The sequence below is a fragment of the Coenobita brevimanus genome, chromosome 23, assembly GCF_032717465.1.
Source record: "Coenobita brevimanus isolate Jiangsu-jjx chromosome 23, ASM3271746v2, whole genome shotgun sequence".
NCBI lineage: Eukaryota > Metazoa > Arthropoda > Malacostraca > Decapoda > Coenobitidae > Coenobita > Coenobita brevimanus.
Window position 1 is genome coordinate 71,766,329 of NC_136976.1, and position 27,668 is coordinate 71,793,996.

Below are 27,668 nucleotides of genomic sequence, written 5' to 3' on the forward strand. Positions count from 1 at the left end.
GTTGTAGTAGAAGAGGCTTAAGTAAGAAAATCAGTGGCTGAAAAAGAAAATGGTGATAGAACACAGTTATATGGTGCGCCTCCTTCCCCTCTACTTCCCTCATCTCTCCCTCCAGTCTGCCTGAACTGATTGGGGGTTGAGGAGGGAGAGAAGGGGGAGGAAAATAGAAACTGGAAGGGGAAGGGAGGGGAGATTGGAGATGGAAGGGGAGAAGGAATTATAAAGGGAAAGGATGTGGACGAAAGAAAAGGGAGGAAATGGAAGAAAGAGGACACAGGGAAGAGAGAGAAGCGGGGAATGGAGAAGGAAGAGGGAAGCTAGAGAAGAGGAAGAAGAGTTTGAAGTCTCTCCTAAGCTGAACAGTATCGTCTCAAAGTAGAACCAAGATGAAAAACACGTCATGGGATTGAAGAGGCTAACAAGCAGAGGTAAAGGTGTTGCCAGATATTCAGTACTGTACATATTCTGTTCCATTAAAGTAAAATTGTGTCCTTAGTACATTGTTCTTTTTTCTTTTCTTTTTTTTACGGGATAGCAAAACAGTTACGTATACAGCTCTGTCTTTTGGGGGCCCATTTTTTCGTCTCCCTTCCTCTTTCTTTTATTCTTTTTTTCCATCTTTATTTTCCTCCTCCATTTTCTTAATTCCCTTTGCCTCTTTCGTCTTGTTCCTTATCAGTCCTTTTCCCTCTTCAGCCCTTTCCAGCCACCCTCTCTTTCATTCTTTCTTTTTCCATCCCTCTCATTCTCTCTTTTTCCTTCCCTCTCTTTCGCTCTCTTTTTCCATCCCTCTCATTCTCTCTTTTTCCGTTCTTCTCTTTCTTTCTCTCTTTTTCCATCCCTCTCCTTCACTCTCTTTTCCATCCCTTTCATTCATTCTCTCTTTTTCCCTCCCTCTCTTTCATTCACCCCTTTTCCATTCCTCTCTTTCATCTTCTCTTTTTTCCATTCCTCTCTTTCATCCTCTCTCTTTTTCTGTCTCACTTTCATCCAGTCTTTTCCCTTCCTTCTGTCATCCAATCTTTTTCCATCCTTCTCTTTCATCCTCTCCTTTTCCATCCCTCTTTCATTTTCTCTCTTTTTCTATCTCTCTCATCCAATCTTTTTCCATCCCTCTCTTTCATCCTCTCATTTTCCATCCCTCTCTTTCGCTCTCTCTTTTCCTTCCACTCCTCTTTTCCTTCTCCCCCTACCTACCTTCGTTATTAATACACTGCTAACGAGATTTCCAGCCAAGTTACCCCATTATCAACGTACCAATAAAGTATACCCTCATTATTGGATTCATGGCCCTCTCTCCTTTATTAATGGCCACCCTTTATCACATTTATCTTTATTCATTTCACATTATTGGATTTTTCTTCGATGCTCCTATATTAAAGATTTTTTTTTTTTATCATTCAGTTTGGCCCTTTCATTTTGGTGACATCGTATGCCTCTTTTTATCATGTTTATTTTTTTTTTTTTCGTTTTTGGGTTTTTCTTCAATTTTCCGTTTTCCTAATGAGCCTATATATATATATATATATATATATATATATATATATATATATATATATATATATATATATATATATATATATATATATATATATATATATCTCAAAGTATAACCCCTTCAGCATGATGTCGTAACTTGGCAATTAATTTTGCTGGTAAAGTTGAGCTGAAAAGTTTGGTAAGTTTTTCACCTCCTTTGTTTGGCGCTTTTCATCTGCTGGGTGATATTCTTAGGCTGAGAGAGGCTTACTATGTTTCTCTGGAGGCGCGCGCGCACGCACGCACACGCGCACACACACACACACACACACACACACACACACACACACACACACACACACACACACACACACACACACACACACACACACACACACACACACACACACACATTTTAAATCACCGAAAAAGAATGAGAAGATACTTACGTAACAACAGCCAGACTCACAATATACCACCATACCACACCACATAACCCCTACACTAGTCACACCAATCCTCACCACACCACATAGCCCCCCTACACCAGGCACACCACACCACATAGCCACTTCACATCCTCCACACCACACCGCCACGTCATACCGTCTTCCCCACCACAACACCACATTGCATAACCACATACAGCACTATCCACTCCACAGCAGCACCATCACAACAGCACATTGCGTAAGAGACCAGTTCGCTGCCCGACCCTTCTCTTACTCCTTGAAGGTCACCACGCTAAGAAGTTATTGAGACAGCCGCCCAAACACCTTAGAACCACCTTAAGTTCCTCTTCTTCTCCCTTTCCTTTCTTTTCTTCTTCTCTCCCTTCCCCTCCCTTTCCTTTCCTTCTCTTCTGTTTCGTTTCTTCTCCTCTCTCTTTTCTTCCCTTCCCATCCCTTTCCTTCCCTCCCTTCCATTTTCTTTCCTCTCCTTCCCTTCCCTTCTCTTCACTTTCCCTTCCCATCCTACCATTTACTCTCTCTCCCTCCCTCCTTTCCCTTCCCTTCTCTTCTCTTCCCTTCCCTTCCCTTCCCTTCCTTTTCCTGTCCTTTCCCTTCCAGTCCTCTCCCACCCCTCCCCTCCCCTCCCTCCCCTTTCCTTCCCTTTCCCTCCCCTCCTTCCCTTCCCTTCCATTTAATCGCCAGGCGATTTTATTCATCCGAGCGCCAGTCGTAGGAGATCGTAGAGTGTAAAATAATAATCTCACTATTAACCCCGTCATGGTGCGAACAACTCCAGTATTCCATTCAGTCTAGCTCCAGACTAATTTGTTCAGATGAGAGTGAGTCATGGGAACCTGAGACAGTTAACGTAGACAAAGTAGTAGTAGTAGTAGTAGTAGCAATAGTAGTAGTAATAGTAGTAGTAGTAGTAGTAGCTGTAATCCAAGGCCCATCGGAACGTGAACCAGAAGTTACCTTTTTCGTGTAGTCCACCATCCTGCTCTCGGGGGATGGAGACGGAATTTAGGGACATTTGTCTAACCGGGCAGTGTATCTGGACGCCCATATCGGTGCCACCACGTGAAGGCGTCCCTCTCCAGTGAACAGATTATACAGTAGATAGGCTACGTAAGGGAGGCTCCACATCCGGTCACCGCGTCTGTCGGAAGCTGGCTTAGGCGGGAAATTACGCGGGAAAGATGAGCACGACGATCCGCGACCCGTACTTATAAAGGAACTGGCGGCGTATCTCTTGATCCGTAGTTGTGTAAAAGATTGTCTGGTTACACTTTTTTTTTTTTTTAGTCATACAGCCGCCGTACACTTCAGAATTAAATTGGAGCGTGTATTAAAGTGACGAAATACGGAAAGCCAAATGATCTGTGATATCGTTGGATATTGTGCACAATTATTGTAAAAATCGATTAAACCCCATTATAGATACGATCTCTGAGCATGGTTCTTCAATAAACAAACCATAAATATTTTGAAGATTCGTTTTTATTTAATTATTTATTTATTAACTCTAAGCCCTTGGCCACCCCGTCTGAGATACATGGCGTCTGGCAATGAATGAATGATGAATTTATGAATGTTGTGATTTTAACTTTAGTATTCACTCTAGTTTGGTCGTGAGATGTTTTGTTTTTTGAATGAGTGAAGGTAAAAGTATGAATAACTGATTTTACTCGCCAAAAGTCTTTCAACGTTGTTATTATTGTCGTTGTTAGTTTTTGTTATTATTGTTGTTCTTGCATCCCTAGGCTCATCTTACGTGATCCCAGTGGACTAAGATAAGAATAAACAGACAATATTATACGTAACTTGAGCCAAAGAAGGATTACGTATACAATCCCACAAACGATGCGTAACCGAGCGTAGGCCGCGTCCCTGAGCTCAGCGTCCGCATCTCCGCCGAGCAAAGTAGTGCCTGGGTTCGTCACTCCCCGCACTTTTTCCCCTTGTCAGGATCCGGCATTTGAGAGAGAGAGAGAGAGAGAGAGTGGAGGAAATAGGTCCATGGGAGAAAATAAGCTCATGGGGGAAATAGGTCTATTAGGGATGTAGGTCCATCGGTGAAATAGGTCAATGGGTGAAATAGGTCCATGGAAGAAGTAGGTCCATCGGTGAAATAGGTCAACGGGTGAAATAGGTCCACGGGTGAAATCGGTCCACGGGTGAAATAGGTCCACGGATGAAATAGGTCCACGGATGAAATAGGTCCACGGGTGAAATAGGTCCACGGATGAAATAGGTCCACGGGTGAAATCGGTCTACGGGTGAAATAGGTCCATTGAGGAAAACAGAGTAGGGGATTGGGGAGCGTGAATCCAAGTAATATTACCTCAGTTTTGACTTTCTATTGACTCATTTACCAGATTACCCAAAATTCTTTACCAAATCCCTCTTTTCGATTTAAATGATTTTGTGATAATATTGATGGAAGATATTTATTGATTATATTGTGGTGAATGACTGTTTTTACATGGAGGGGATTTGTCTGTGGCCACCCCTAACGACATTAAGGTGTCTGACAATAGATAGACAGACAGAATCACTGGTTTGCCGGAAAGACTGCCCCACGCACCCTCTCCCCCCCCATCCGTCTCTGCTTCCCTTCACTTTCCAAACCATCTTCACATCCCGTCTTTTGTGTCTCTCTTCCTGGACTCACACACACACACACACACACACACACACACACACACACACACACACACACACACACAGAACAGTCTTAGGAACAAACACACCACGTTTCAAAGGAAGGTAAACAAGATTATACTGGAGGCTTCGTATCACCCTTTCCTCGGCGATTTATTGTACACATTTTACCCTAATATTGTCTCTTATTTTAATATCGACAGTTTGCATTAATAACATATAGGAGGATACTGAGGAGTAATATGCAGACTAAATCGCTTAGAAAGAGGTGTTACGAAATCTCCAAAACCACTTAGGATACAAAGGATCCCTAGCACTACTTCCTTGGCTATTTATTTTGCACATTACGCCTTTTTATCTGTTTTTATATTACAGAGGCAGACGACGTCGACAGAAAAGAAATATAAATAACATAAATGAGAATAAAAGTGTATAGAATAAATCGATCAGAAAAAGGAGTTACGGAACCTTTACTACCAGCGAGTAATACAGTCAAGGCTCCTATTATTTCCATTGCGATTTGTTTTTGGATATGGCTGGTTAATATCCTTTTTTGTACGTTATGTATGCAGAGTGCAGCCACATTAGAAGGATTTATTTAACACAGATAAGGGCAGTAAAGCGTAGTATGCAAAATAAATCGCTTAGCAAAAGGTCTTAGGGAGCTTCCTTGCCTGACACCAGTACGGGCCCAAAAGTCAGATGAACATGGAAACGATTTATTATTATTATTATTATTATTATTGTTGTTGTTGTTACTACTCCTCTTCCTCCTCCTCCTCCTCCTCCTCCTACTACTACTACTAATACCACTACTACTACTTCCATACGATTTTATTCATTACAAGGGAGAGGTTTTGCATTGGAGTCCGTATCTATCCCCTCCAGTTTGAAAAATCTAGCCTGAGTGAATACGATATTTAGTGAGAGCAAGACCAAAAAATAAATAAATGAAAGAAAAACAGTCGGCTCCCGAATGCTGGTCACCCGCCAGAATTTGTTATTGACCAAGTTCAGGATTGTGGCCATATCTTATTACCCTGAAGGTTTCATGTTGATAGCTCAAGCCGTTCATGAGATATAATGGGAACACACACACACACACACACACACACACACACACACACACAGGCAGGCAAAAACATTATCTCTTCGCCTCTTAAGGCGGGCGATAATAAATAAAAAACACGAAGTCGGTGAAAGAGGTAACAAAAAGATAATTGAGTCATAATTGTTACAAGGAAGAAAATGAAGTTGAATAAAAACCCATTAAAATTTGCACATACTGTAGTGTGATTCGGAGAGAGAGAGAGAGAGAGAGAGAGAGAGAGAGAGAACAGACAATGACCACTGAGCTCTATGCTATACAGTAGAGCTCAGTGCACATGACGCAAGCAATGTCCCAACTCAGCCTACTGACTGCCTACTTTGTGTTTCGCATAACGCCAGGGAATTTTATCTTGCTTAGGGGAAGCCAAGGACTCCTAAAAACATTTTTAAAAAGACGATCAGCATCTTAGCCATACGTAAGGACCTTTGCATTAAATTCCATGGTACGTCACATGATTTTTTTTACCTCACAGAAACTTACCACAGACGGCGAGACAACCCAAAGACACCTAAAAACATCATAACAAACACGATTAGCATCTTAGCCAAACATTAAGACCATTGTACTATATTCAAACTTACGACAGAGATTTTATTGACCTCACTGATGCTGGCCACAGACAGAAAGAGCCATTTCAGTTCGGTGACTTTTTTTTTATTTTTTATTCCTGTTACCTCTCCGTTTTTCCCTAGATATGCCCATAAAACCAGTCCCGAAAGTGCGTTGTCGTCAGCTTGGTGGTTTTATGGATACAGGAACTGTGCCAGGCATCACCAAGGATTTATCACCCTGCTATTTGCGTCGCCACCCTAGATCTCGCCGTGTATTTACGTAATGACCAAAAACAAGCGGGAAATAACTCGAGTTCCGCGGTAAATAACGAGTTCCGCGGTAAATATCTCAAGTTCCGTGGCAAATAACTTCAGTTCCGTACTGTCTCCCCAAACAGGATGATTTGTGGACGCCAGGAAACAGTTCGGGATTTGGGACGACGCCATTGCTTGCACCAACCACCAACACTGTCTTTGGCTGCTTGTTTAGTCTCTTATTTGGAACGGAAAGCCTGCCTCGTGTGTTGATGTGTTCTTTCATGGTGTGCGTGGGCTCTCTCTCTCTCTCTCTCTCTAAATATATGCATGTTATCTGCGTATCTGCCTCCGTCTATCTGTCTAACTATCTCTGGCTGTATGTCAGTCTCATCTGTCTACTGTGTATATCCATTATCAGTCAGTCAGTCTGTCTCAGTCTGTCTATTTGTCATCTATCTTTCTGTGGTGAGGAGTGGTTGGAGGAAGATCAGGGAGCTATTGCCTCTCCTAACATGGACAGGGCTCTCCCACCGTGCTAAGGGATCTTTGTATGCGGCATGTGTCGGGAGTGTAATGCTGGATGGTGGTGAGACCTGGACAGTAATGGAAGAGGATATTGGTAGGCTGAAACGTACAGAAATTACTCTGGTTAAATGGATGCGTAGTGCGCCCTTGAATGCTAGGCGAGGGGGGGTGGGGGCTAGGATTGCGATTGAAGAGTTGAGAGGAAGAATGGGACTGGAATGTATTAGTGGTATGATAAGGAGGGGCAGCTTGAGATGGTTTGGGTGTGTTGAGAGGATGAAGGATGACGTTGGGTGCGAAAGGCGAGAAGTGTGAATGTCAGGGGTAGGGTTGCGAGAGGCAGACCGAAAAAGACTTGGGATAAGGCCGTAAGATGTAACCTCAGGGATAAGGGACTGAATAGGGAGGCTACCAAAGATCGAGCGATCGAGCAACGTGGAGAGCTGCCAGCAGGTGGCCCAGACCGACCATGCAGGCATGTTGGACTCTTAATACAGAGCGACGAAACGACCCATATATCCATCGTCTCTGTCTATATATATATATATATATATATATATATATATATATATATATATATATATATAATCTGTCTGTCTTAAATGTTCACACACACACACACACACACACACAGTAACTTGGGCCAGAGTGATGAAAGCAGTGGCCAGAGCAGAAACAAATAAGGAAGTTACCACTGGACCATGATCGAGAGGTGTCTACTGACCGTCCCTGATGAATGTAGGAACCAGCGTGACGAACACGCGTTCTTTCGTTCGATCAAAGATTCCCTTCACCTACTGTACAGTATAGTGAAGGCCGGGCCATACATTAGCCCGGTGAGTGGGGTGTGGGCTGACTTATAAATAGTAAGGGGAAAGACAGGGCCTGGGAGATCCCGAAAGGACAGCCCAGCATACACGTCCTGTCTTCTGGCTGGTTTTGATGTGTGTGACGACACACACACGACCATCAAGTGATCCTGACCGACCCGGTGAATTACATATTCAGTGGGCGTCACGGTGCGCCTCCTGCCACGCCATCACCATTGTTGTTACGTTTTTGCTGTTTTTATGAGCTGGGTGGTGAGTGATGGGTTGGGGTCATAATGGACCCCGCTGATTTCACTCACCGGGGAGACTCGACTCTAGTTTATATTATACAAGAGAAGGATTTGCATTTAGGAGGGTTTGATCTTCTTCTGCAGTATACAGAAAGAGGAAAGCAATATGCAGGTATCGTTTAAGTTTACAGATCTTTGCTTTATCATCATACGTACGACTTTTCTTGATGGAAACTAAGCGGATGTTATCAGATGTAAATAACACAACGCAATAACAAGGTGTAGTTTGCAATATTAATAGCTAAAGAATTGACGTATGCAGTTTTCCATGTCATGTCTACAAGGGAGGGATCTTAAGGGAAAAGGAATGAACTGTAATCTTACCTATTCCTGAGAGTATGTTTTATGTATTACTCATTTTTTTATTTACCAAAGTTCATTTATCTCGTATCTTTCTCTGGTAACTTTTTCATTGTTCATATTGTTCACATTCTCTCACGCTGGACTCATCACATGATCCTTTATCTGATTACTAAAACAGTGCCACATCATCTTACACCTGACTCATCTCATGCCTGACTCATCTCACACCATCCCACACCTGACTCATGTTACATCTGACTCATTCCACACCATCCCACACATTACTCACACCTGGCTCGTTTCGCACCATCTCACACCTGACTCATCAAACACCTGATTCATCTCACCCACACTTGATTCATTTCATACCTTCCCACACTGACTCATTCCACACCATCCCACACCAGACTCACCTCACACCATCCCACACTGACTCATCTCACACCATCCCACACTGACTCATCTCACACCATCCCACACTGACTCATCTCACACCATCCCACACTGACTCATCTCACACCATCCCACACTGACTCGTCTCACACCATCCCACACCTGACATCTCACACCTGATTCATTTCACACCATACCACACCTGATTCCACACCTTTCCACACCTGACTCATTTCACACCATACCTCACCTGACTCCACACCTTTCCACACATGACTCATCACACATATCCTACACCTTACTCATCTCACACCATCCCACACCTGACTCATCTCACACCATCCCACACCTGACTCATCTCACACCATTCCACACCTGACTCATCTCACACCATCCTACACCTGACAAATTTCACTTTTTCCTCATATCACACCATTCCACACCTGACTCATCTCACACCATCCTACACCTGACAAATTTCACTTTTTCCTCATATCACACCATCCCACACCTGACTCCTCTCACACCTGACTCTTTTCCCACAGGACCCCAGAGGAAGGAAGATGCGTCGGTGGCCATCCCTGCAAACTGGCCACGGTAGGGAAGGGTGGGGTGGTGGTGAAGCAGTGGATGTGGGTGGTGGTGGGACAGTATAAATGGATGTGAGTGGTGTTGAGGTCATGGAAGTGGATGGGAGTGGATGTGGGTGATGGTGAGGCAGAAGACGTGGATCGGAATAGATGCAGGTGATGGGTAATAGGAGATGAGAGGGTATGCTTTTAATTAGAGCATATAAAACCCATCTTATTAGAAAAGTCTACCCCAAGGTAAAGCAAATAAAACCATCAGGAGGTAGCAAAAATAAAATGAAAAAGACATCCCCAGGCTCAGATTGTTAAGAAGTTGATTTGGCCTGCACAGTGGAGCTAAGGTAATAAAAGGGGTCCAGTTTTTTTTTTTTTTTTTTTTTTTTTTTTTTTTTTAATCCAGGTGACAGAGCTTTAGCAGTAGCATTAATCCCTCAATCTGATGATGTATTAGTTTAGAACATTCTTACTACTTCAAGATGGTTTTTATTCAGCTCAAGGAGAGTGCTCAGGCATAGAAGCCAATGAAATCCCAGTTGAAATTGTTTCTATAGAGCATGAATAAAATAATGAATCCCAGGACTGAAAAGATTAAATTCATACAAGAAAACCGGAAAATTCTTTAGCATACTCCTTTCCATAATTCTGTTTACCTGTAGTTACTTAGGCATAGTTCTATACATTGCAAGAGTAACTACAAATGGGAGTTGTAGAGGCTTGTCCATATAACAGGGAGACTACGCTGCCCAGTTATACAAACAGCCCTCATTTCTCTCCTTATCCCCCCAAAGTAGGAAGATGGTCAGCATGAGAGCAGCTTCAGCCTGCAGTCCATGAGGTTCTTGTCGATATGAGCATGGGGTCAGAGCAAAAGTTACAACAGAAGGCAGTGTTTCCAATCATCTGACAGCCTGGGAAAATTGTAACACCACTGACAAAAGGGGGAGCTTGGACCCACAGGATACCACTGGATAAGAAACAGATCATTGATGTAGCTACAGGAGAGTCTGGGATGGTCCACCCCCCCCCCCTTTCAGACTTTCAGACCCTTGCTCCCTTTTGGTTTCCCATTAGAAATTTCAGACTATTCAGTATAGACACACTGTACAGAAGTGGCCCTCCTCAGAATAGGGCTTGACCCCACCATGACCCTCTCATTTGTAAAGACCTGGTCATGACACTGATAGAGATTTATGAAAAATGAGCTGGAAAGAAGTCTGTTGATAAAGAGGTAGTTAAAAAATTGTACATTGATGGTATGGTTATGCAGAGAGAATGGATAAAAAAAGGTGTAGGCCTATTTGAGTTTGAAGATGGGAAGAGGCATGATAGGCTAAGCTGATGGATGGATTTGATGTTTGGAGATAAGAAGAGGTGTGGTAGGCTCAAGTGATGGATGGATTTGGTAAATGATTTTTTGAGAAATTGAGACAGGTAAGTTGAGGAAGCTAAGGAAATGGAAATAGATGGAAATGAATGTGTGAAGTTTGTACAGTGAAGCATGATAAGGGTTTAACAGTTTTTTACCTCATAATCAGTAGAATGGCTATCCCACAGGCATGATTAAGTGCATTTATTTTTTTAAATGCAATAAGGTATATGGGTGAGGTGAAATAACAGTGTGGCCTATATAACTGGTCATGCTGTTTAATTTTTTGTGCTCTCTTTTTTTGTGTATCCTATCTCACTCCATCTTTTAGATGGGAATTATGATTGGGATGGTAATTATGATATAAGCAATTATATTCCTATGACTAATGGAAAAGCAGTACGCTCTCATTCTTTTCATGAATCAGAGTCCCCTTTTCTTGTTTCATTGTTTTAGCGTAGAATCCAGCAGTTGGACTGTAGTGCCTCCATATGCCAGTTTGTTTCAGTAAGCCAGAGGCCTGTGAAGAAATCTGTATCAGTTAGTCAAAGTATAATGCCCCTTTCCTCAACAGGTGTGATGAACCTGAATTTTGATTTGCCTGACTACCCACTGGTGGGGAACTGGACACTCCGGGTGCAGGCCCGCAGCCAGGTGGAGGATCACACCATCCTTGTCGAACACTATTTTAGGCCCAGGTTTGAGGTCAGTAATCTTGCCAACCTGATCTTGGTCTGTCTATCCAACAGTCTATCTGTATATTTATCTGTCTAAGTATCTATGTCATTCTGTGTTTATGTCTGTCTATTGATCACCATTTGCCATAATTCTGGAGGTGGTGGCTACAAACAAATCGCCTCTATATTGCCCTGTTTTCCACCATGAGGTTGCCCTCCCTCCATCTCACACCACTTTCATTTAGATACCTCTCCATCCTGTCTCTGTGACTCATCCCTGATCTCTCTCTGTCCCTCTCTGTCCCTCACTTGTATACACTCTCCTAATTATTCTTTCACTGTCCATTGCTTCACTGGACACTGTTTAAGCCCAGATATGAGAACATTACTAGTCATTAATATAATCTCACTATCTTTGCCGTGGTACTGCTTAGTCATGTCAACTTGTAAAATCATACAAGACATTGTATCACAACTCAACAACATGTACATTTTCATTGACACTACACAATTCACATTATCCCACACTAGGTAGACCACAGTCCCTCCTCCACAGACATAGTTACATTGTACCAAGGTCACTTTTCCATACCATACTATTGAATTCTCACAAACTGATATAGTTGCCTTGGTCACTTTTCCATATAGTTAAATTCTGTCCGACCCCTAAAAACTGATAAAGTTCATAGGTCACCCTTTCATGTCATAAATTTCTCATCTTCCCATAGAAACTACAATAGTTGCCTAGGGCACTTTTCCATACTACAAAATTATGACCTACCATGGAAACTTGATATACATACAGAAGTAACATTTACATACACTAGAATTCTGACCTACACATAGAAACTGACATAGTTGCATAGGATACTTTTCCTCACTTTAGAAATCAGACCCACCCAGACTGTTGTGGATACATTGGTCACTTTTCGATACTAAAGAATTATGGCCCATTCGTAGCAGTTGATATAGCTGGCTAGGTCACTTGTTCTAATCTACTCATAGAAACAAAAATAGCTGTCCAAGTCACTGTTTCTTATTGCAGAATTCTGACCCACCTACAGAAATTGATAAAGTTGCCTAGGCCACTTTTCCATACTGTACTGTGGAATTCTGACATACCACATGAACACTATCAAACCCTTCACAACTGTGTCCCACCTCCAGACATTCCAACACTAGCAATAAAGAAACACATACATACTGTACATACTCACATCACACACAAGACAGTGCAACACCTCAGTCAGAACATATATTACAAGCCCCCATCCTGACATCCACCCTTCAGTGGTATCCTTAAATAGAGATGAATTAGGTCATCTAGTAAGACTTAGAATAGGATATCACCCAGCCCTCCTCAGCAGCCAGCTTACAGCTGGGTTGAGTGGAATCACGTATGACATGTGCCCAGCTTGTAGAATAGACCCACACAGTATAGCACACATAATGGAGCACTGCACAAGCCACACTTAGACACAACATCAGTGATGGATGGAACCTATAAGACAACCCCATAGGGGCATTTGCATACCTGCAGTTGATGGGTGTATTCAGTTATATAGGCTGGGGTTGAGCAACAACTAATAAACCATGCCATCAGTGAATGCATAAAAGCAAACACAATAAAGCATGAAAAGTGTTAATGGAAGTAGAAAGAAGATGCAAGGTAGACATCAATAATCCTAACTAGGCTTTCCTTTAACATTTTGGAATTCACCAGCCGAGATAAGGGGTTGCAGTTTATGGCCACCCAGTATCATGTTGCATAATCCATGTTGTTCTTTGGCAGGTATTTGTGCGGCTGCCCCTTACAGTGCAGATGGGAACAGAATTTTTGGAGGGTTGGGTGGTGGCCAACATGACCAACTGGAGGGATGTGCATGGCAACTGCACCCTTCGCCTCGAGTATGCCAATCATGAGTACCCTGGTCACATCCCCACCACTTTTGAAACAGCTTATACACAATTCATTGAACCGGTAAGCTTGGGTGTAAAGTTGTAGTAGACAGCTTGGATGAGATCGGCACCTCAAGTTGAATAAACACTGGTAGGGTGATTCTGCATTAACATACAGCAATAGAGATGAGCCAGTTGTATTTTTGGCATGAGTTAAAAGAAAGACAACAAAAACAAACTGTCTTAGAAGTGCCTGAAGGCTGATCTGGAAGAATAAGGCAAATAAATTTTTTCATAAATTATAGTATATACTGTACCCTGTATTGTAGTAGAAAGCTGTTTTGATAGGATTCATGAATTAACCAATAATAATTAAATACAGTAGTTTAGCCACATAGAGGTTAACATTAGAGTCTGTCTGAAGATCAGCACCACAATTTAAGCAGACTTGCATGGTGTGTGCTTACAACAGTTGAGCCTGTATTAGGGTAGCAGCACTTCAGGTTGAACAAAGACTGGTAATGTGGTCTTTTTATAGTACAGTAGTAGAGTCCATGCTAAGAGAGCAGAACTGTACTTCAAGCTAAGTAATGACTTCAAGAACATTGCTTAGAGAACAGGGCTCATTTCAAATTGAGCAAATATTAGTATACTGTATATAACAGTATGCTTGGGGACTGGCACTTAACCCCCTCAGCCCAGTGCTGTTTATATATATATATATATATATATATATATATATATATATATAATCCAGACTACCACCAGATGAGTCCGTTTGTCAGGATAGATGTCTAGTGGTGAACAGGTTAATGAAACCCTTATCTACTAAGGTATGTCCAGTTCAAAAATTCTCTTCCAGGCTGAATGAAACCATCTGGAGACAACAAGAATAAAATGAGAAATATGCTGATTGATGGGACTAAAATGAGCAAAGTCTGGTAAAACAGTCCTTAGATGATAGAATGTGTACAATAAATTTGGCTCCTCATGTAGAGCAAAGAATGTTAGGATGATTCTCATAGGACAGAAGAATTTTTTCACGCAGAGATCAGAGGTTTCTGTTCAAGTTATAGAGCACAGAGGAAAGTGGCAATTTACAGCAGTGATACTAACGTTCTCCCTACGTGTCAGGTGGGGTTGGTGGAGGATTAGTGCCCCTCCCTGTAAAACAATTAACTCTAAGCCCTTGGCCACCCCGTTTGGGATACATGGCATCTGGCAATGAATGATGAATGAATACTGTACAAGGTCAGAAGTCAAGAGGCAGTGCCTAAAGAATAATGATGGGAAAGGATTGCCAGAAGGGATGAGATGGTAATACAATAATCAGGTTGATGGCCTTGGATCATATTGTGGTGAACTTAGGAGGCCTTTAAGGACTTTTCCATGATTATTTGTTTTGCATACTACAACATAATATTCTTTCTTATGGCATGTAAATATTGGTCATTGCAGCATAGATTGCACATACAGCATGCAAGAGAACATTAACATGTCATACACAGAAATAAACTTGTAAGCAATAGGTCATAGGAGTCTTCCTTACCAAAGGAAATACAGTCCCATGACATACAGTGGCAACACTTGTGGTCACTGAGGTGCTTAGCTGGCATTCAGGCAAAAGTGAAGTTAATTGAAGGCAGACGGCAGAAGTATATTTGCACATAGGTGAGTGTAAACAGAGAGAGAGAGAGAGAGAGAATGTGCACTCACTTGTACACTAAGGAGACAAGCCCACTCAAAATCCAGCTTGAGGCAATAGATAGATAGGCAAATTTGTAAACCATATTAATTATTTATTCTTGTTTCTCTCCTTATCTCACCTCATCTTTAAGTGGAAAAAAAAGGTTGGGATGATGATGATGATGATAATGAAGATGATGATGATGCTTCTCTCCTTCCAGTTCCATGGCTCCTACCACTTTGTGCTGCCTCTCTACACAGTGTGGACTGCCATGGGCGGTATTGTAGGAACACCCGGTAACCTTCAGGGTGTGACAGTACGAGTATGGGCAGAAGTTGGAGATGCGTTTGGTTGGCAGGTGCAGAGGGGATTTGCGATGGCTAGGATAGTGGAGGAGCGGGCTAAAGTGGCCTTCATCGGGGATCAGCCACTTATCTTTAGGCCTGGCATGCCCATCACCATCAATGTGAGAATCATTATTGGCATGTTTAATTAAAGTTACCTCTGTAACTTCTATAAAATTGCTGGTATTAGGTTATGCAGTATTTCCTTTTTAGCTGTACCTCTAGTGTAGAGAAAAACTATGATAAACATCATTTTATATTTTGGTGGTAGGTGGTGGCAACCATAATCCACTCACTTGATGTAGTGTTGCCTACGTCTTCCTTCACATTTCTCATTCGTTTTCAATATCTACCTTCCTCTCTTCCTGCTTTTCCCATCATTCCTTCATATTGTATTCTTCTTTCTATATCAGGTTAGTCTCCATTGAGTGACAAGCCTGATGGTTTCCTGTAACTAACCCAAGAAACCATGTACAGTACTGGGTGGTAACCATATAATCAAATAATGGATGATGTGGAGCCTAGTATCATGCCCCTGTTAGCCGTGTGGAGAGATGCAAATGCAGTTTCTATCCAGGAAGCAAACCTCCACATTCTCTCCTGTGTGTGAGGCACTGTCTGCCACAAGAGAGCATTGGTTCAGTGCATGGGACAACCCTGCGGGGACAATTGCTTGCCTTGATTTGATAGGTCTGCCTTGATAGGTCTGCCCAGCCAGACAGACCGGAGTTACTCAACAACAACCTGTACTCATTACCTGAGTATAGTTTATGTTAAGGCAGAAGCCTATGACAAAAAGAAAAATTAATCTGCTTATATTATGTAACTGCTGTGTATATTGTCTATCATCTGGATCCAGCTTTGTATGCTTGGTTGCGATCAGTAATAGTGGATAATAGTGATCCGTTTTTTCTCTCTGATGTCTGACATGCACCATTCTACCAGCAAGTCATGCTCAGGTAGAAGGAGGAGAGGAATGGGGGTCTTCAGTAAAAGGAGGAGAGATAGGCATATGTAGGAGGGAAAAGAGATGGGAAAAAATTAGGGTGGAGAAAGAAGATAGAGTCAAGGATAGGTTACAAGATATAAAGTGCAATTCATACTCATATGTGTGTGCATAATCTTCCCTCTCTCAGGGGCAAAGGGTATGATTCTGAATTTGGCCAGTAATGCCACACTGGGTAAGATATCTGAGTTTTAGCTAGAGGCTGACAACACAGACTGATATGTTAGACAAACTACTACACTGTACTTCTTTTACTCTATCCACCCATCCATCATCCAATCCTACATTGCCCCATGAGGAGCTTAGGAGCCTGGGGCTAGGCAGTTGGTCCTGACATTTAAGATGATCTAACCTGGCCTAAAGTTGCCCACTCTCCATGTTGAATGCTGAATTGTAATACTAGATTAACACTAGAATATGATGTTAGTCAAAAAGAAGTGCTATGGAAAGAATGTAGAGCAGCAGTATTGTCTTTTTATGCCATTGATCTGTCTATAATATATATGCATTGAAAGGACTAAAATCTGGGCCAGGTTAGAGTAAAAAGACTATAATTTGACAAACTCTGAGCCAGGCATTTCAGTTAAATTAGTGTTGAAATTAATGAAGATAATGATTTACTGACCTTTGATCATCTTATGTTTCACAGCTGTTTGCCACATATGAAGATGATCATCCACTGGAAGAGGAAGAGCTGGATGGGTCCAGAATCACAATAACCCTTAGAGCCACTGGAGGGAACACTAAGGTGAGGCTAGTAAGAGAAGTAATTCATGCTAGCCTGCTCATGAAAATTACAGTAAGACCTCCTTTATCTAGCCTAATTGGAACTTAAGCCTGTCCGAATTCTCTGCAAATTCAACTCATATGACCACCCCATTCTTAGCAAGAATTGAACATTTTTCTGTCATCCATCTATCGATCTGTTCTTTTGTCTGTCTAAAGCCAGATGCCATAGTCCCATAAGGGGTAGCCATTTGTCTTTGAATTAGTTGTTCTACAGGGAGGGGCATTAACCCTCCTCCAACCTGTTTGTTGATATGTAAGGAACGTTTTTTAATTTAAAAATATGTTGAAAAAAGCGCTAAAACCCCTCCTAGGCGATACTGTATTTCATTAAGACTTTTTTTTTTTTTTTTTTTTTTTTTTGAGAATGAATAAATACTATCTATCTATCTATCTATAGCCCGACGCCCTAATCCCGCAAAGGGTGGCCACAGACAAAATGCCTCCAAGTCACTCTGTCACCCACCATTTGACTCCCCTCCCCCCAAATCACCCCCCCCTCCCTCATATACCTCTCAACTCCATCCCTCCACCTCATCCTCGGTCTACCCCTCCCTCTCCCTCCCTCCACCTCACCTACATACACCCTCTTAGTCAGTCTTTCATTCTCCATTCTCTCCACATGTCCAAACCACCTCAGTGTATTTCTCCTAATCTTTTCAACCACATCCACATCTACCCCACAACGTTCCTTCACTTCTTCATTCGTCAACCTGTCCCTCCACAAGCAAGCAAAAATTTCTTCCAACTTGAGGAAGTTCAACTTAAGGTCTTACTGTACTGATATTTCTCCAAAATAAGAAAATACGGTAGTTTGGTATGAGTAATTGATATATACATGTTGGGGCTTTGCTTAAAAATCAGTTTGTATTGTGACAGAAGACCCTGGTTATGGGTGCCAGCTGCCTGCTTGAGGTACATTTCTCATCACTAATGTGTCCTTGACCTTTGGCTCATGACCCTCATATTGAAACCTGTCCTAAAACTGTAAAATCTCTCTTGATGCTGGAGAGGGACACATTCAGGCTGTGGCACTGATATAGCTGGGTGACCTCTCTGCCTAGTCATACAAACGTTCCTTAGCTCTCTCCACCAACTGGAGGATGGTGAGCCACAGGAAAAGGCAGTTTCAGTCTGAAGTCCACTAGGTTGACATGCAGAGAAAGCTTAGACCACAAGAACAACTTCAGCTAAGTCTCTGTTAGTCATTGTATATATGATTTTGATAGGATTCCACTGTGTCTTTGATATTTTGGCGGCCCATCTGTAATACAATCATTTAATTTTCTGCCTTTCATGCAACTCCTTGCCTTTGTTTTGCCACAGACAGAAGAGGTGACACTGGGTGGAGAAACACTTCTGGAGGGTCAGGGTGTTGCCTCTGTGACCTTTGACATGCCTGAAGATGCATTAGGCCTTCAGGTATCAGCCAGGTGAGGCTTCACAGTAGTTCATGAATTTTATGGTCATCTGAGGATATAGCTCTTGTAAAGCTCTGGTAAACCCGTTGAATATGGTAATGGTTATATATTTTTTTAGTTTTGCTGTCACCAGATAATTCCATACAGTTAGGTTAGACTCATCATACTGTAGTGGTTAGATATATAATACAATGGCTTACATTAACACCATCAATATAAGAAGTCATTTGTAAGTTTAATATCACCCAGAGGCATCAGGAAAAAATAAAAAAAAATATATCTCACAAGATTAATGGGGCTAAAATAGAGCTGAATGCTCCAAACTGGTGTTTATTGCCCTCCCTCTCTAAGTATGCCATTAGAGTTATGGTTAAAGTATTGTATATCTGGAAAAGAAAAGAAAAACTGTGTAGTACAGTATCCAACACTGGAAGGTAGAATGCAATATGTTTACTTAATATAATGCTAGACTGCGAGCCATGAAAAATGCATTGGAACTAATGTCGAGTCATTCAGTAGTAATGTCTTTAATTACTTTTAGGCATTGTGACATAAAGTGCAAAAGGACAAAACTTTGGACCAAGTTATTGTGAAATGACTAAAGTTGCAAAATAAAAAAAATTGTCATAATTAAGAAATAGTCTATTTATTGGGAAGGAAGAAAAAATGGGTACCACCTATGCTGCACTAGTGGGTCATTGATGCGCGAAGCTAGAGTAAAGCTTTTTCTCAAGTCATAAAGCTCCCTCAAACACCAAAAACTCATGTAACAAAAGGAGGAGAAAATTCCGGCACCTGATGCACTACAGACCTGTGATGAGGTGTGGCACACTGAAGGACTGCTAGGTCTCAGGGAATGCAGTACAGTATCTGATTTGAGCCCAGAGTCAGACATATTACACAGAAGTACTAACTTTTATTACTATTATTATTATTATTTTTTTTCTCAGTTTGGTGACAGGTACTGGACTTACTGCTTCAGCAACTCTGATTGGCGTACCACACCATTCACCCAGGGACCGCCACATCCAGATAGAGACATCAACCCCTGATGCCTCTCCTGGCCAGTTCATCACACTGCATGTCAGAAATAACTTCTATATCACCCACTTCAACTATGTGGTTAGTCTTTGCTCATGCATCTTATATTGCATTTCCTAGTGCTCCTGTAATGCACAGATATTAGCCCCTTAGGCCTAAGGATATTTCTGGCTTTTTTCTTCCTATCTCCAGATGATGATATTTAACCTGAGGGAACTTTCACACAGTGAAGTGGTTACAACATTCTATCATGAACTCGTATGCTTTCAAGTATCTCCCCAAATTCTCTTTGCTGCCTCATTTTGCATCCCATGGCTTTCTGCTTATTTTATTAATCTCATTTTGCCTTGTGAATCTGAATTATTGCATGCTCATTATAACATCAGCAAGTTTACATCAACAGCAGATGTATCTTATGCTGTACAGCAGACACCTTAAATAGCCTAGCATCCCTTCTCTTCTCTTCCCCCTGCTGGCTGATGTTCCAAAGCTGAAAGAGGTTTGGTATGTCTGTGTGGCCATAGATGATTCTCTTTGATTTGATGTATTGCAGAAGAAAGTAGTGGTTGTTGCAAATTAGGTTCAGAGGAATAGTAGCCAGCTTTTGATGTGACTGTATGTGCCCTGTCAATGATATGATACTCTGCAGATGCTGGCAGAAAGATCGGAACATTGAGGAAATAATAGGAGAGCAGACAGGATTTTTGTGGATGACTATCAGTGTACAGTACATGCTGTCATACTGTTACAGGTGCTGGCAGAAGGAGTGGTAGTGTACACCGGGAGGGAGCCAGTCTTCGGCACTCCTCCAACAGTGACAACATTCTCCTTGCCAGCAAGCACTGAGATGGCTCCTGCTGCACACATCCTTGTTTGGGTCGTGACACTGGATGGTCAGCTGGTCTCACATGCTCTTGCTGTCCCCATAAACCCCATTGGCAATCATGAGGTGGGTATGGTAGTGGATGTTGTTAGTTTGTTTTCTTCTTGGCCACAAACACGGCACTTAAACACTAAGTTGTAGTTTCATGAAACTTCAAGAGCCATGAGTATTTGACAGGAATGTCTCCTTGGTTATTAGTCTGATTAATCCTACAGTACCACTGCATTTGGCCATCAGTTGAGCAGAAAGGGGTGAGATAAGAGCAAATATGCTGTCATTGGCTGATATGTTAGGAGAAAAAATACAAAATACTAGATAGATGAGGGACCATAAGCGTTGTAATTTGAAGGATCACTAAAGTCTACGGAAATGTAGCACCTTGCATTTAAAAAGCTTAGGATATGACTGACTGAACAGAATGCATCATGAGATACTCCTCTATCTAAATAGAGATATATGACGAGAGATGGAATAGTGAAATGCAAGTAAGAAGAAATGGAAATGAAGGGTTAATGTGGATAGGATGAGAAGAGCAGGTAATGTTAAAAATGAATTAAAAAGTGAGAGGTTGATTGAGTGAGGTAGGAGAGTAAGATACAGGCAAGCCAGATGATTAGGAAGTGAGAGGTGGATGTAGAATTGAACTGGAAGGGCTAAGAGAAAAGCAGGTAGTGGAGTTATGAGGAAAGAAAAAAGTTTGAGATGAAGAATATGAAAAATTGATGTTGGTTTGAATTTGAGAGTGGGTTTGTGAGAATTGGGTATATATGTAAGTAGTGAAAGGAGTGTAGATCTGGAAAGTGTTGTGGAAGTGAGATGTAGGTAACAATGATGATGGAGGAGTTGGAAGATTTGAAGATGATGAAATGAGGTGGATGGCAATGTTAGCGATGTATTAATGGAAGTAGTGGAAAGGTCGGGTATTTAGTGTTGATGGTGATATGAGAGCAGGGTAGATATATAGATGGAGAAATAGTGTGGAGAAAGATGAGAGAGAAAACTGGGAATGCGGTGGGAGGACACTGTAGACAGAAGACAGTGGAGATGTACAAGAACAGCAAACTCTATCTGGAGATAAAGCAAGAATTAAGGAAAGAAAATTGACAGAAGAGTGAGAGAAAGGTATAAAAAGTGATAGGAGTATAGAAAGTGGATAAAGATGAGTTGGGAAGGAGTAGAATGGAGACAAAATGTGTGGTGTGAGGTATGGACAGGGAAACCCATATTCATATCAGAAGTGATCAGAAGCAAATAGTAGTTGTTCTTGTGGCTTGTCAGGACATAAACCTGGTGGACTGTAGCCTGGAGTTACCCTTCTCCTGCAGTCTACTATCATTTTTCTGGGGATAGAGATGGAGTTGAGGGGCATATGAAGAGCTGGGTTATATCAGTGCTGCCACATGAAGACATCTCCCTCCAGCACCAAAGGAGAAGTAGATGTGATGGGACTAATTAAGACACACTGATTTAGGTCAAGGAGGGATTTAATAGACAATGAAAGAAGGAATTAGGTAAAATAATAGATTTACAGGAGGTGGAAGAGTGAAAATAGGTAGTTGATTAAGATAAAGCAGACATCAGAAAAGGAGATGCAACCTTAGATACAGTTGCAGTCACTAGTACCCTGTACATGGTACACTGTGTGGCATATCATGTAGGATATGACAGCAGTAATGAATTTCTGTAAGTCATTGTGTTTCTTGTTGAATAGCTTGGAACAACCTCTTCATTGTTGTCAGATTATAATGTAACTAGAACAGTCACTTGGAATCTGCAGTGGCTGAGATTTCAAGCTTCTGTATCAGAAACTTTTGAGCTCAACTATACATGTCTGTAGAATAGATAAGAAACTTTCCTACATCCTTAGGTTGGTATACGATGGAATGAACACAAGGACCACTCTGGAGGGTCAGTGGAGATGAAGATGCTGGGTGAGGGAGGTGCCTTCTTTGGGGTGTCAGCAGTGTGGGAGGAGACACACCACATGGATGCTGGCCATGAGTTAGATGCAGCAAGGATCCTACACCACATGATGGAGCTGGAGTTTAATGACACTGCTTTTGCTGGTGTCTCAAATGTCTCAACACCACACATCCGTCGAGCTGCTACCAGGTGGAAAGACAAATTTGGTCTAGGTTTTGTGCTAATCCCTTCACTTTCGGGATATAATTTGTTGGTTTATTCCTGTTAACTCTAGACAGTTTTATTTCTCTTGGGGGAGAACTCATGCAGTGAAGGGATTAATGAACACTATAATTAATCCCTTCAGTCTCAAAAGTCTCCTGTCTGCTAACATATTTTAAGTATCTAATTGTTCTAAACATGAGAAGGAGGAACCAAGCACAACTGTGACCTTATCACATGTGTAGTAGACTTCTTCAGACAAAACAATTAAATGATTTCATACGCTGGTGAATTTTAGAATAATATAAACTCCCTAACCTACAATGCAAGTCACAAAGAAGTTTAAAGATTGTAGGAGACAGGCAAAGCAGATACCACTGCCGTAGTCATTTGTTTCCCTTTCTGTGCCTCAAGTTTGCTGACCCTTAGCAGTAGGAAATGCATTTAGGATGTTGATGATAGTGATGCTGAACTAAAAATGTTTTCATATGCCTGTACTATATTCAGGTGCTGTTTCTTGACAGTGTGTGAAGGTTTATATCCAAGGGATGGTTGGGGTTTATTGCTCACGTACTGCCTCTCAGGGATGAGTGAGGCTGGTCACTCTTATCTTAAATGTCAGGACAAACTTGCCTAGCCCCAGGCTCCTTCGCTTCTCATGGGACAATGTAGGGTTGGATGATGAATGATGAAGATAAGTGAATTCTGAAATATATTGTCACATGAAACATGCATGTTGTTTTTGGTGTTGTTGCTGCAACCCAAATACATGGCTGCACAGACCCATTGATCACAAGTAAGCAACTGCTTCTACAGATACAGGACAAATGAGACTGTTTGTTATAACTTTATGAAAATCTTCAGATCTCGTGATGGCAATGGAGCACAAGTAAATTTCTTTGCCACATCTGTTGCTGGTCCTGATGCTCCCACCACGTTCAACTTTAGTAACCTCATTGTTCTGACTGATGCTGACCTCTTCTACCACCCACACCATGCCTCAGGTACTAAGTAAACACACTCACCAGTTTCCATTCTCCTGTGTTATCCAAGTTGCTGAGTGGTTCTTTTATCACATAGTTATCTAGTTACTAGTAGTTCTCTTACCATACACTGTACAGTTGTCCAGGTACTAAGTAATACTTGTACCATAAGCAAATACAGTACTGTACAGTTCTTATCATCATTGTCATCATCATCGTCCTAACCAGTTTTAAAATGTTAAAACTGTTTACAGCATACCCATCAAATGGGCCATACACTGATTCACACATCATTCATGTCCCCAGGAATCCTGGCTCATGCAAGGAGGAAAATGCCGTAAAACAGTGTTAATGAAGATGCTGATGATGATGATAATGATTATGATTATTATTACTGTAAACTCTCAATTATCTGTCATCACAACATCCGGCCCAACGCAATATTCAGTGCAGCTCTTGTCTCTATTAAAGCAATATCCAGAAATTTTTATACAACATCTGGCCCTGAAATGGAATGTAACCAGCAGTCCAGTGCAATATCCGGCGTTGAGGGGTTTCAGCCGGCTCATAAGCAGTAGCCAACTGGTGCCAGGGGAAGTCTGAAACTCAGGAGCCAATGAAAATGCCAGCTATGGACCGGCCAATCAGAATCCATCATGGGTGTGGCTTATCCTGTGAGCCAAGAATGCCGCCTCACTCTCATTCTCACCCATGGATGTTGTAGAGTCAAGACATGCCTGCACATTCCTGCCTTTCTAACCATGCAGTCACAAAACCCCGGTGCTTTGACTAACTCTGTGATGTCCTGTGTTCAACCTACTGTACTATATTGTACTGCAAACCTAATGGCATGTCAGTGCTCATGTCCTAGTGCTCTATTGTTATTGTTAAAGTACCTCTGTGCTGTACTGTGTGCTGCATTGTTTATGAGTGGAAACCCCCAGTGCTGTTTCTTCCCATCGATGCCAGCACTGGGTGAGTACAGTACACACAATAGTACATTATGCACAATACTGTATTACTGTAATGTATCATTACTGTATTGTTTTTATATGCTTATTTTTCATCTTTTACTCATGGTAAAGTTTTTAGGATAGAGGGTCGAGACGGACAGCATCACAATACTATATCTGGTTCAAAACTGAATGTTGCACTGAATATGCAATATTGGGCTTTTTGCTTTAACTGGCGTAGAGCTTGGCTGAATTGCAACGGATAACTGAGAAGTTACTGTAGTACCGTATTATTATGTCATGGTAGATGGGGGCACTCACCAATTACCCACTTGATGTAGTGTTGCTCTCGGGTGGCTGCCCTATCCTCTCTTCCATCCTTCCTTTTATGTATTTCAGTCCTTCTTTCCTTCCTCTTCCTTCTGCCTGTGGGTGACTCTGCACGGAGTGACAAGCCAAATGGTTTTCTGTACACCAAGAAACCATATACTGTGCTGGGTGGTAACCATATAACTAAACTGTGGCACCTGGTGGTTTAGTGGGTAATTATTTTTATTAGTAGTAGTAGTGGACATTTGTGCTGGGAGGGGGTTGGTGATAGCCAGTACCCTCTTCAGGCATAAAATGATCCACAGGTATACATGGCGAGTGATGAGAAGGGTGGGTGGTGACCTGAATGAAAGGAAGGCAATGATTGATTATGTGTGTGTGGATGAAAGGATGCAAAGATGTGTAATGGATGCAAGAGCTTACAGAGGTTGGGGGAGTGGACTTTCTGACCACTACTTGGTGGTGGCCAGAATTAGGATACAAGTACAGTAAGATGGAGGAATAGAAGAAGGGAAAGTCGAGAGGAAAGAGTAGTTGCAAGGAGAGTGGAAAGGTTACAAGAGGATGAGAAAAAGGCAAAGTATAAGAGAGAAGTGGAGGAACGATTGGGCAAATATGAATTGGAGCAGATGGGGGACGTGGAAGGTGTGTGCAGGAGATTTACAGAAGAAATATGTGCAGCATGTGATGTGGTGTGTGGGAGGAAGAGAAGACGGAGGGGGGTGCAAGGAACAGCGTACAATGAATGGATGAGAAGTAGGGGCGTGGAAGAAGTTGAGAGGCGGAAGAGAGAGTTATATGTAGAAAGAAAGAGAGAGGTGAAAAAATTAGTAAGAGAGAGTAAGAAGAGAGTGGATGAGGAATTTGGAAGGAATTTGAGTGTAAAGTGGAGGGACTGTAAGGAGATGTTCTGGAAAGAGGTGAAGAGAGTAAGACAGGGTGGAAGTGAGGTTAGCAGGGGAGTGAAAGATAAAAATGGTAGATTACTAGTGGAGAAGGGAGAAAAAGTGAGCAGATGGAGAGAACACTTTAAGGAATTGTTGAACATACAGGATGGAAGTAATGTGAGTATAAGTGGCTGGGGAATGGCTGGGAGAAGGAGAGAGGTGAGAAGACAGGAAGAAATCAGTAGGATAGAAGTTGTGGAAGCAATGAAGAAAGTCAAAATGAGTAAAGCCCCAGGAATTGATGGAGTGTGTGGTGAAATGCTGAAGCATGGGGGAGAGATAGTAGTAGAATGGATGTGGAAGATGTGCAGATTGGCCTGGGAGGAAGGTAGAGTCCCGGAGGATTGGAAGTCAGGTATAATTATTCCCTTGTACAAAGGAAAAGGGGAAAAAGAAGTGTGTGGTAATCATAGGGGCATTTGTCTTCTTAGTATAATAGGAAAAGTGTATGGTAGGATACTTATTGACAGAGTTAGAGAAAGAACAGAGGAATTAGTTGGAGAAGAACAGGGAGGCTTTAGGAAGGGAAGAGGTTGTGTAGATCAGATATTCATTCTTAGATCTTTAGTGGAAAAGTTTCTAGAGAAGGGAAAGAAGTTTTATGCAGCTTTCATGGATTTGGAGAAAGCATATGACAAGATTGTGGAAAGTATTAAGAATATATGGAGTAGATGGAAAGTTGTTGAATGCTGTGAAGAGTATGTATGATGGTGCTAAGGCTGCAGTGCGTGTGGATGGTGAACTAAGTGAATTTTTCTCTTTGGAGGTTGGGTTGAAACAGGGATGTGTCATGTCTCCATGATTGTTCAATCTGTTCATGGATGGGGTAATAAAAGAGGTACAAGGTAGGGTAGTGGATGTTGGAGTGGCCCTGGTGAGAGAGGATAGTGTTTGGAAACTCCCTGTACTGTTGTTTGCAGATGATACTGTGTTGTTGAGTGAAGACAAAGAGGAGCTGCAAGGCTTGATGGATTAGTTTGGGAGAGTATGCAAGAAACGGAATCTAAAGGTGACTGTAGGGAAGAGTAAAGTGATGGTCTTTGAGAGAGGTGAAGTCAGTGAATGAACAGCAAGGTTGGATGGTGAGGAATTGGAAAATGTGAGTATGTTTAAGTACTTGGGTAGTGTGATGAGTAAGGATGGAGGTTTGGAGGGTGAAGTGCTTGAAAGGGTACAGCAGGGAAGAAAGGTTGCTGGTTCTTTGAAAGCAGTGATAAGAAACAGGGAAGTGAGCATGGAAGTGAAAAAGTTACTACATGACAGTATTGTGATACCAACTCTAACGTATGGAAGTGAAGCTTGGACGTTGTTGGAAGGACACAAGTCAAGAGTAAGAGCAGTGGAAATGAGTTATTTAAGAGGAGCCTGTGGAGTCACATGGAGAGACAGGCTGATGAATGAGGATATAAAGGAGCGTTGTGGTGTGGATGTGGATGTGATAGGAAGTGTTATGAGGAACACACTGAGGTGGTTTGGCCATGTGGAGAGGATGGAGGGTGAAAGACTGCGAAGAGAGTGTATGTGAGTGAGGTGGAGGGGGAAAGAGGGAGGGGGAGGCCGAGGATGAGATGGAGGGATGGGGTGGAGAGGTATATGAGAGAGGGGGGTGTGAGTTGTGAGCAGAGCAGTAAAATGGCAGGGGACAGGATGACATGGAGGCGATTTGTTTGTGGCCACCCCAAACAGGATTGAGGCGTCTGGCAATAGATAGATAGATAGATAGATAGATTAGTATTATTGTCATTATTATTATTACCAGGTATTATTATTTTTTT

General features: G+C 42.0%; 1 protein-coding gene across 1 annotated transcript in view; it reads left to right on the forward strand.

Moving 5' to 3' along the window:
• The window catches only part of LOC145393024 (CD109 antigen-like), a 150,721-nt gene that overhangs the window by 13,749 nt on the left and 109,304 nt on the right, over window positions 1–27,668 (forward strand). Inside the window, exons 2-11 of the mRNA XM_080267348.1 lie at window positions 9,402–9,453; window positions 11,387–11,517; window positions 13,282–13,470; window positions 15,296–15,541; window positions 17,075–17,173; window positions 18,538–18,644; window positions 19,583–19,754; window positions 20,425–20,622; window positions 22,424–22,668; window positions 23,545–23,684. Coding sequence (XP_080123474.1) covers window positions 9,420–9,453; window positions 11,387–11,517; window positions 13,282–13,470; window positions 15,296–15,541; window positions 17,075–17,173; window positions 18,538–18,644; window positions 19,583–19,754; window positions 20,425–20,622; window positions 22,424–22,668; window positions 23,545–23,684 — 1,561 coding nt within the window. The 5' untranslated portion in view covers window positions 9,402–9,419. The remainder of the gene's footprint in view (window positions 1–9,401; window positions 9,454–11,386; window positions 11,518–13,281; window positions 13,471–15,295; window positions 15,542–17,074; window positions 17,174–18,537; window positions 18,645–19,582; window positions 19,755–20,424; window positions 20,623–22,423; window positions 22,669–23,544; window positions 23,685–27,668) is intronic.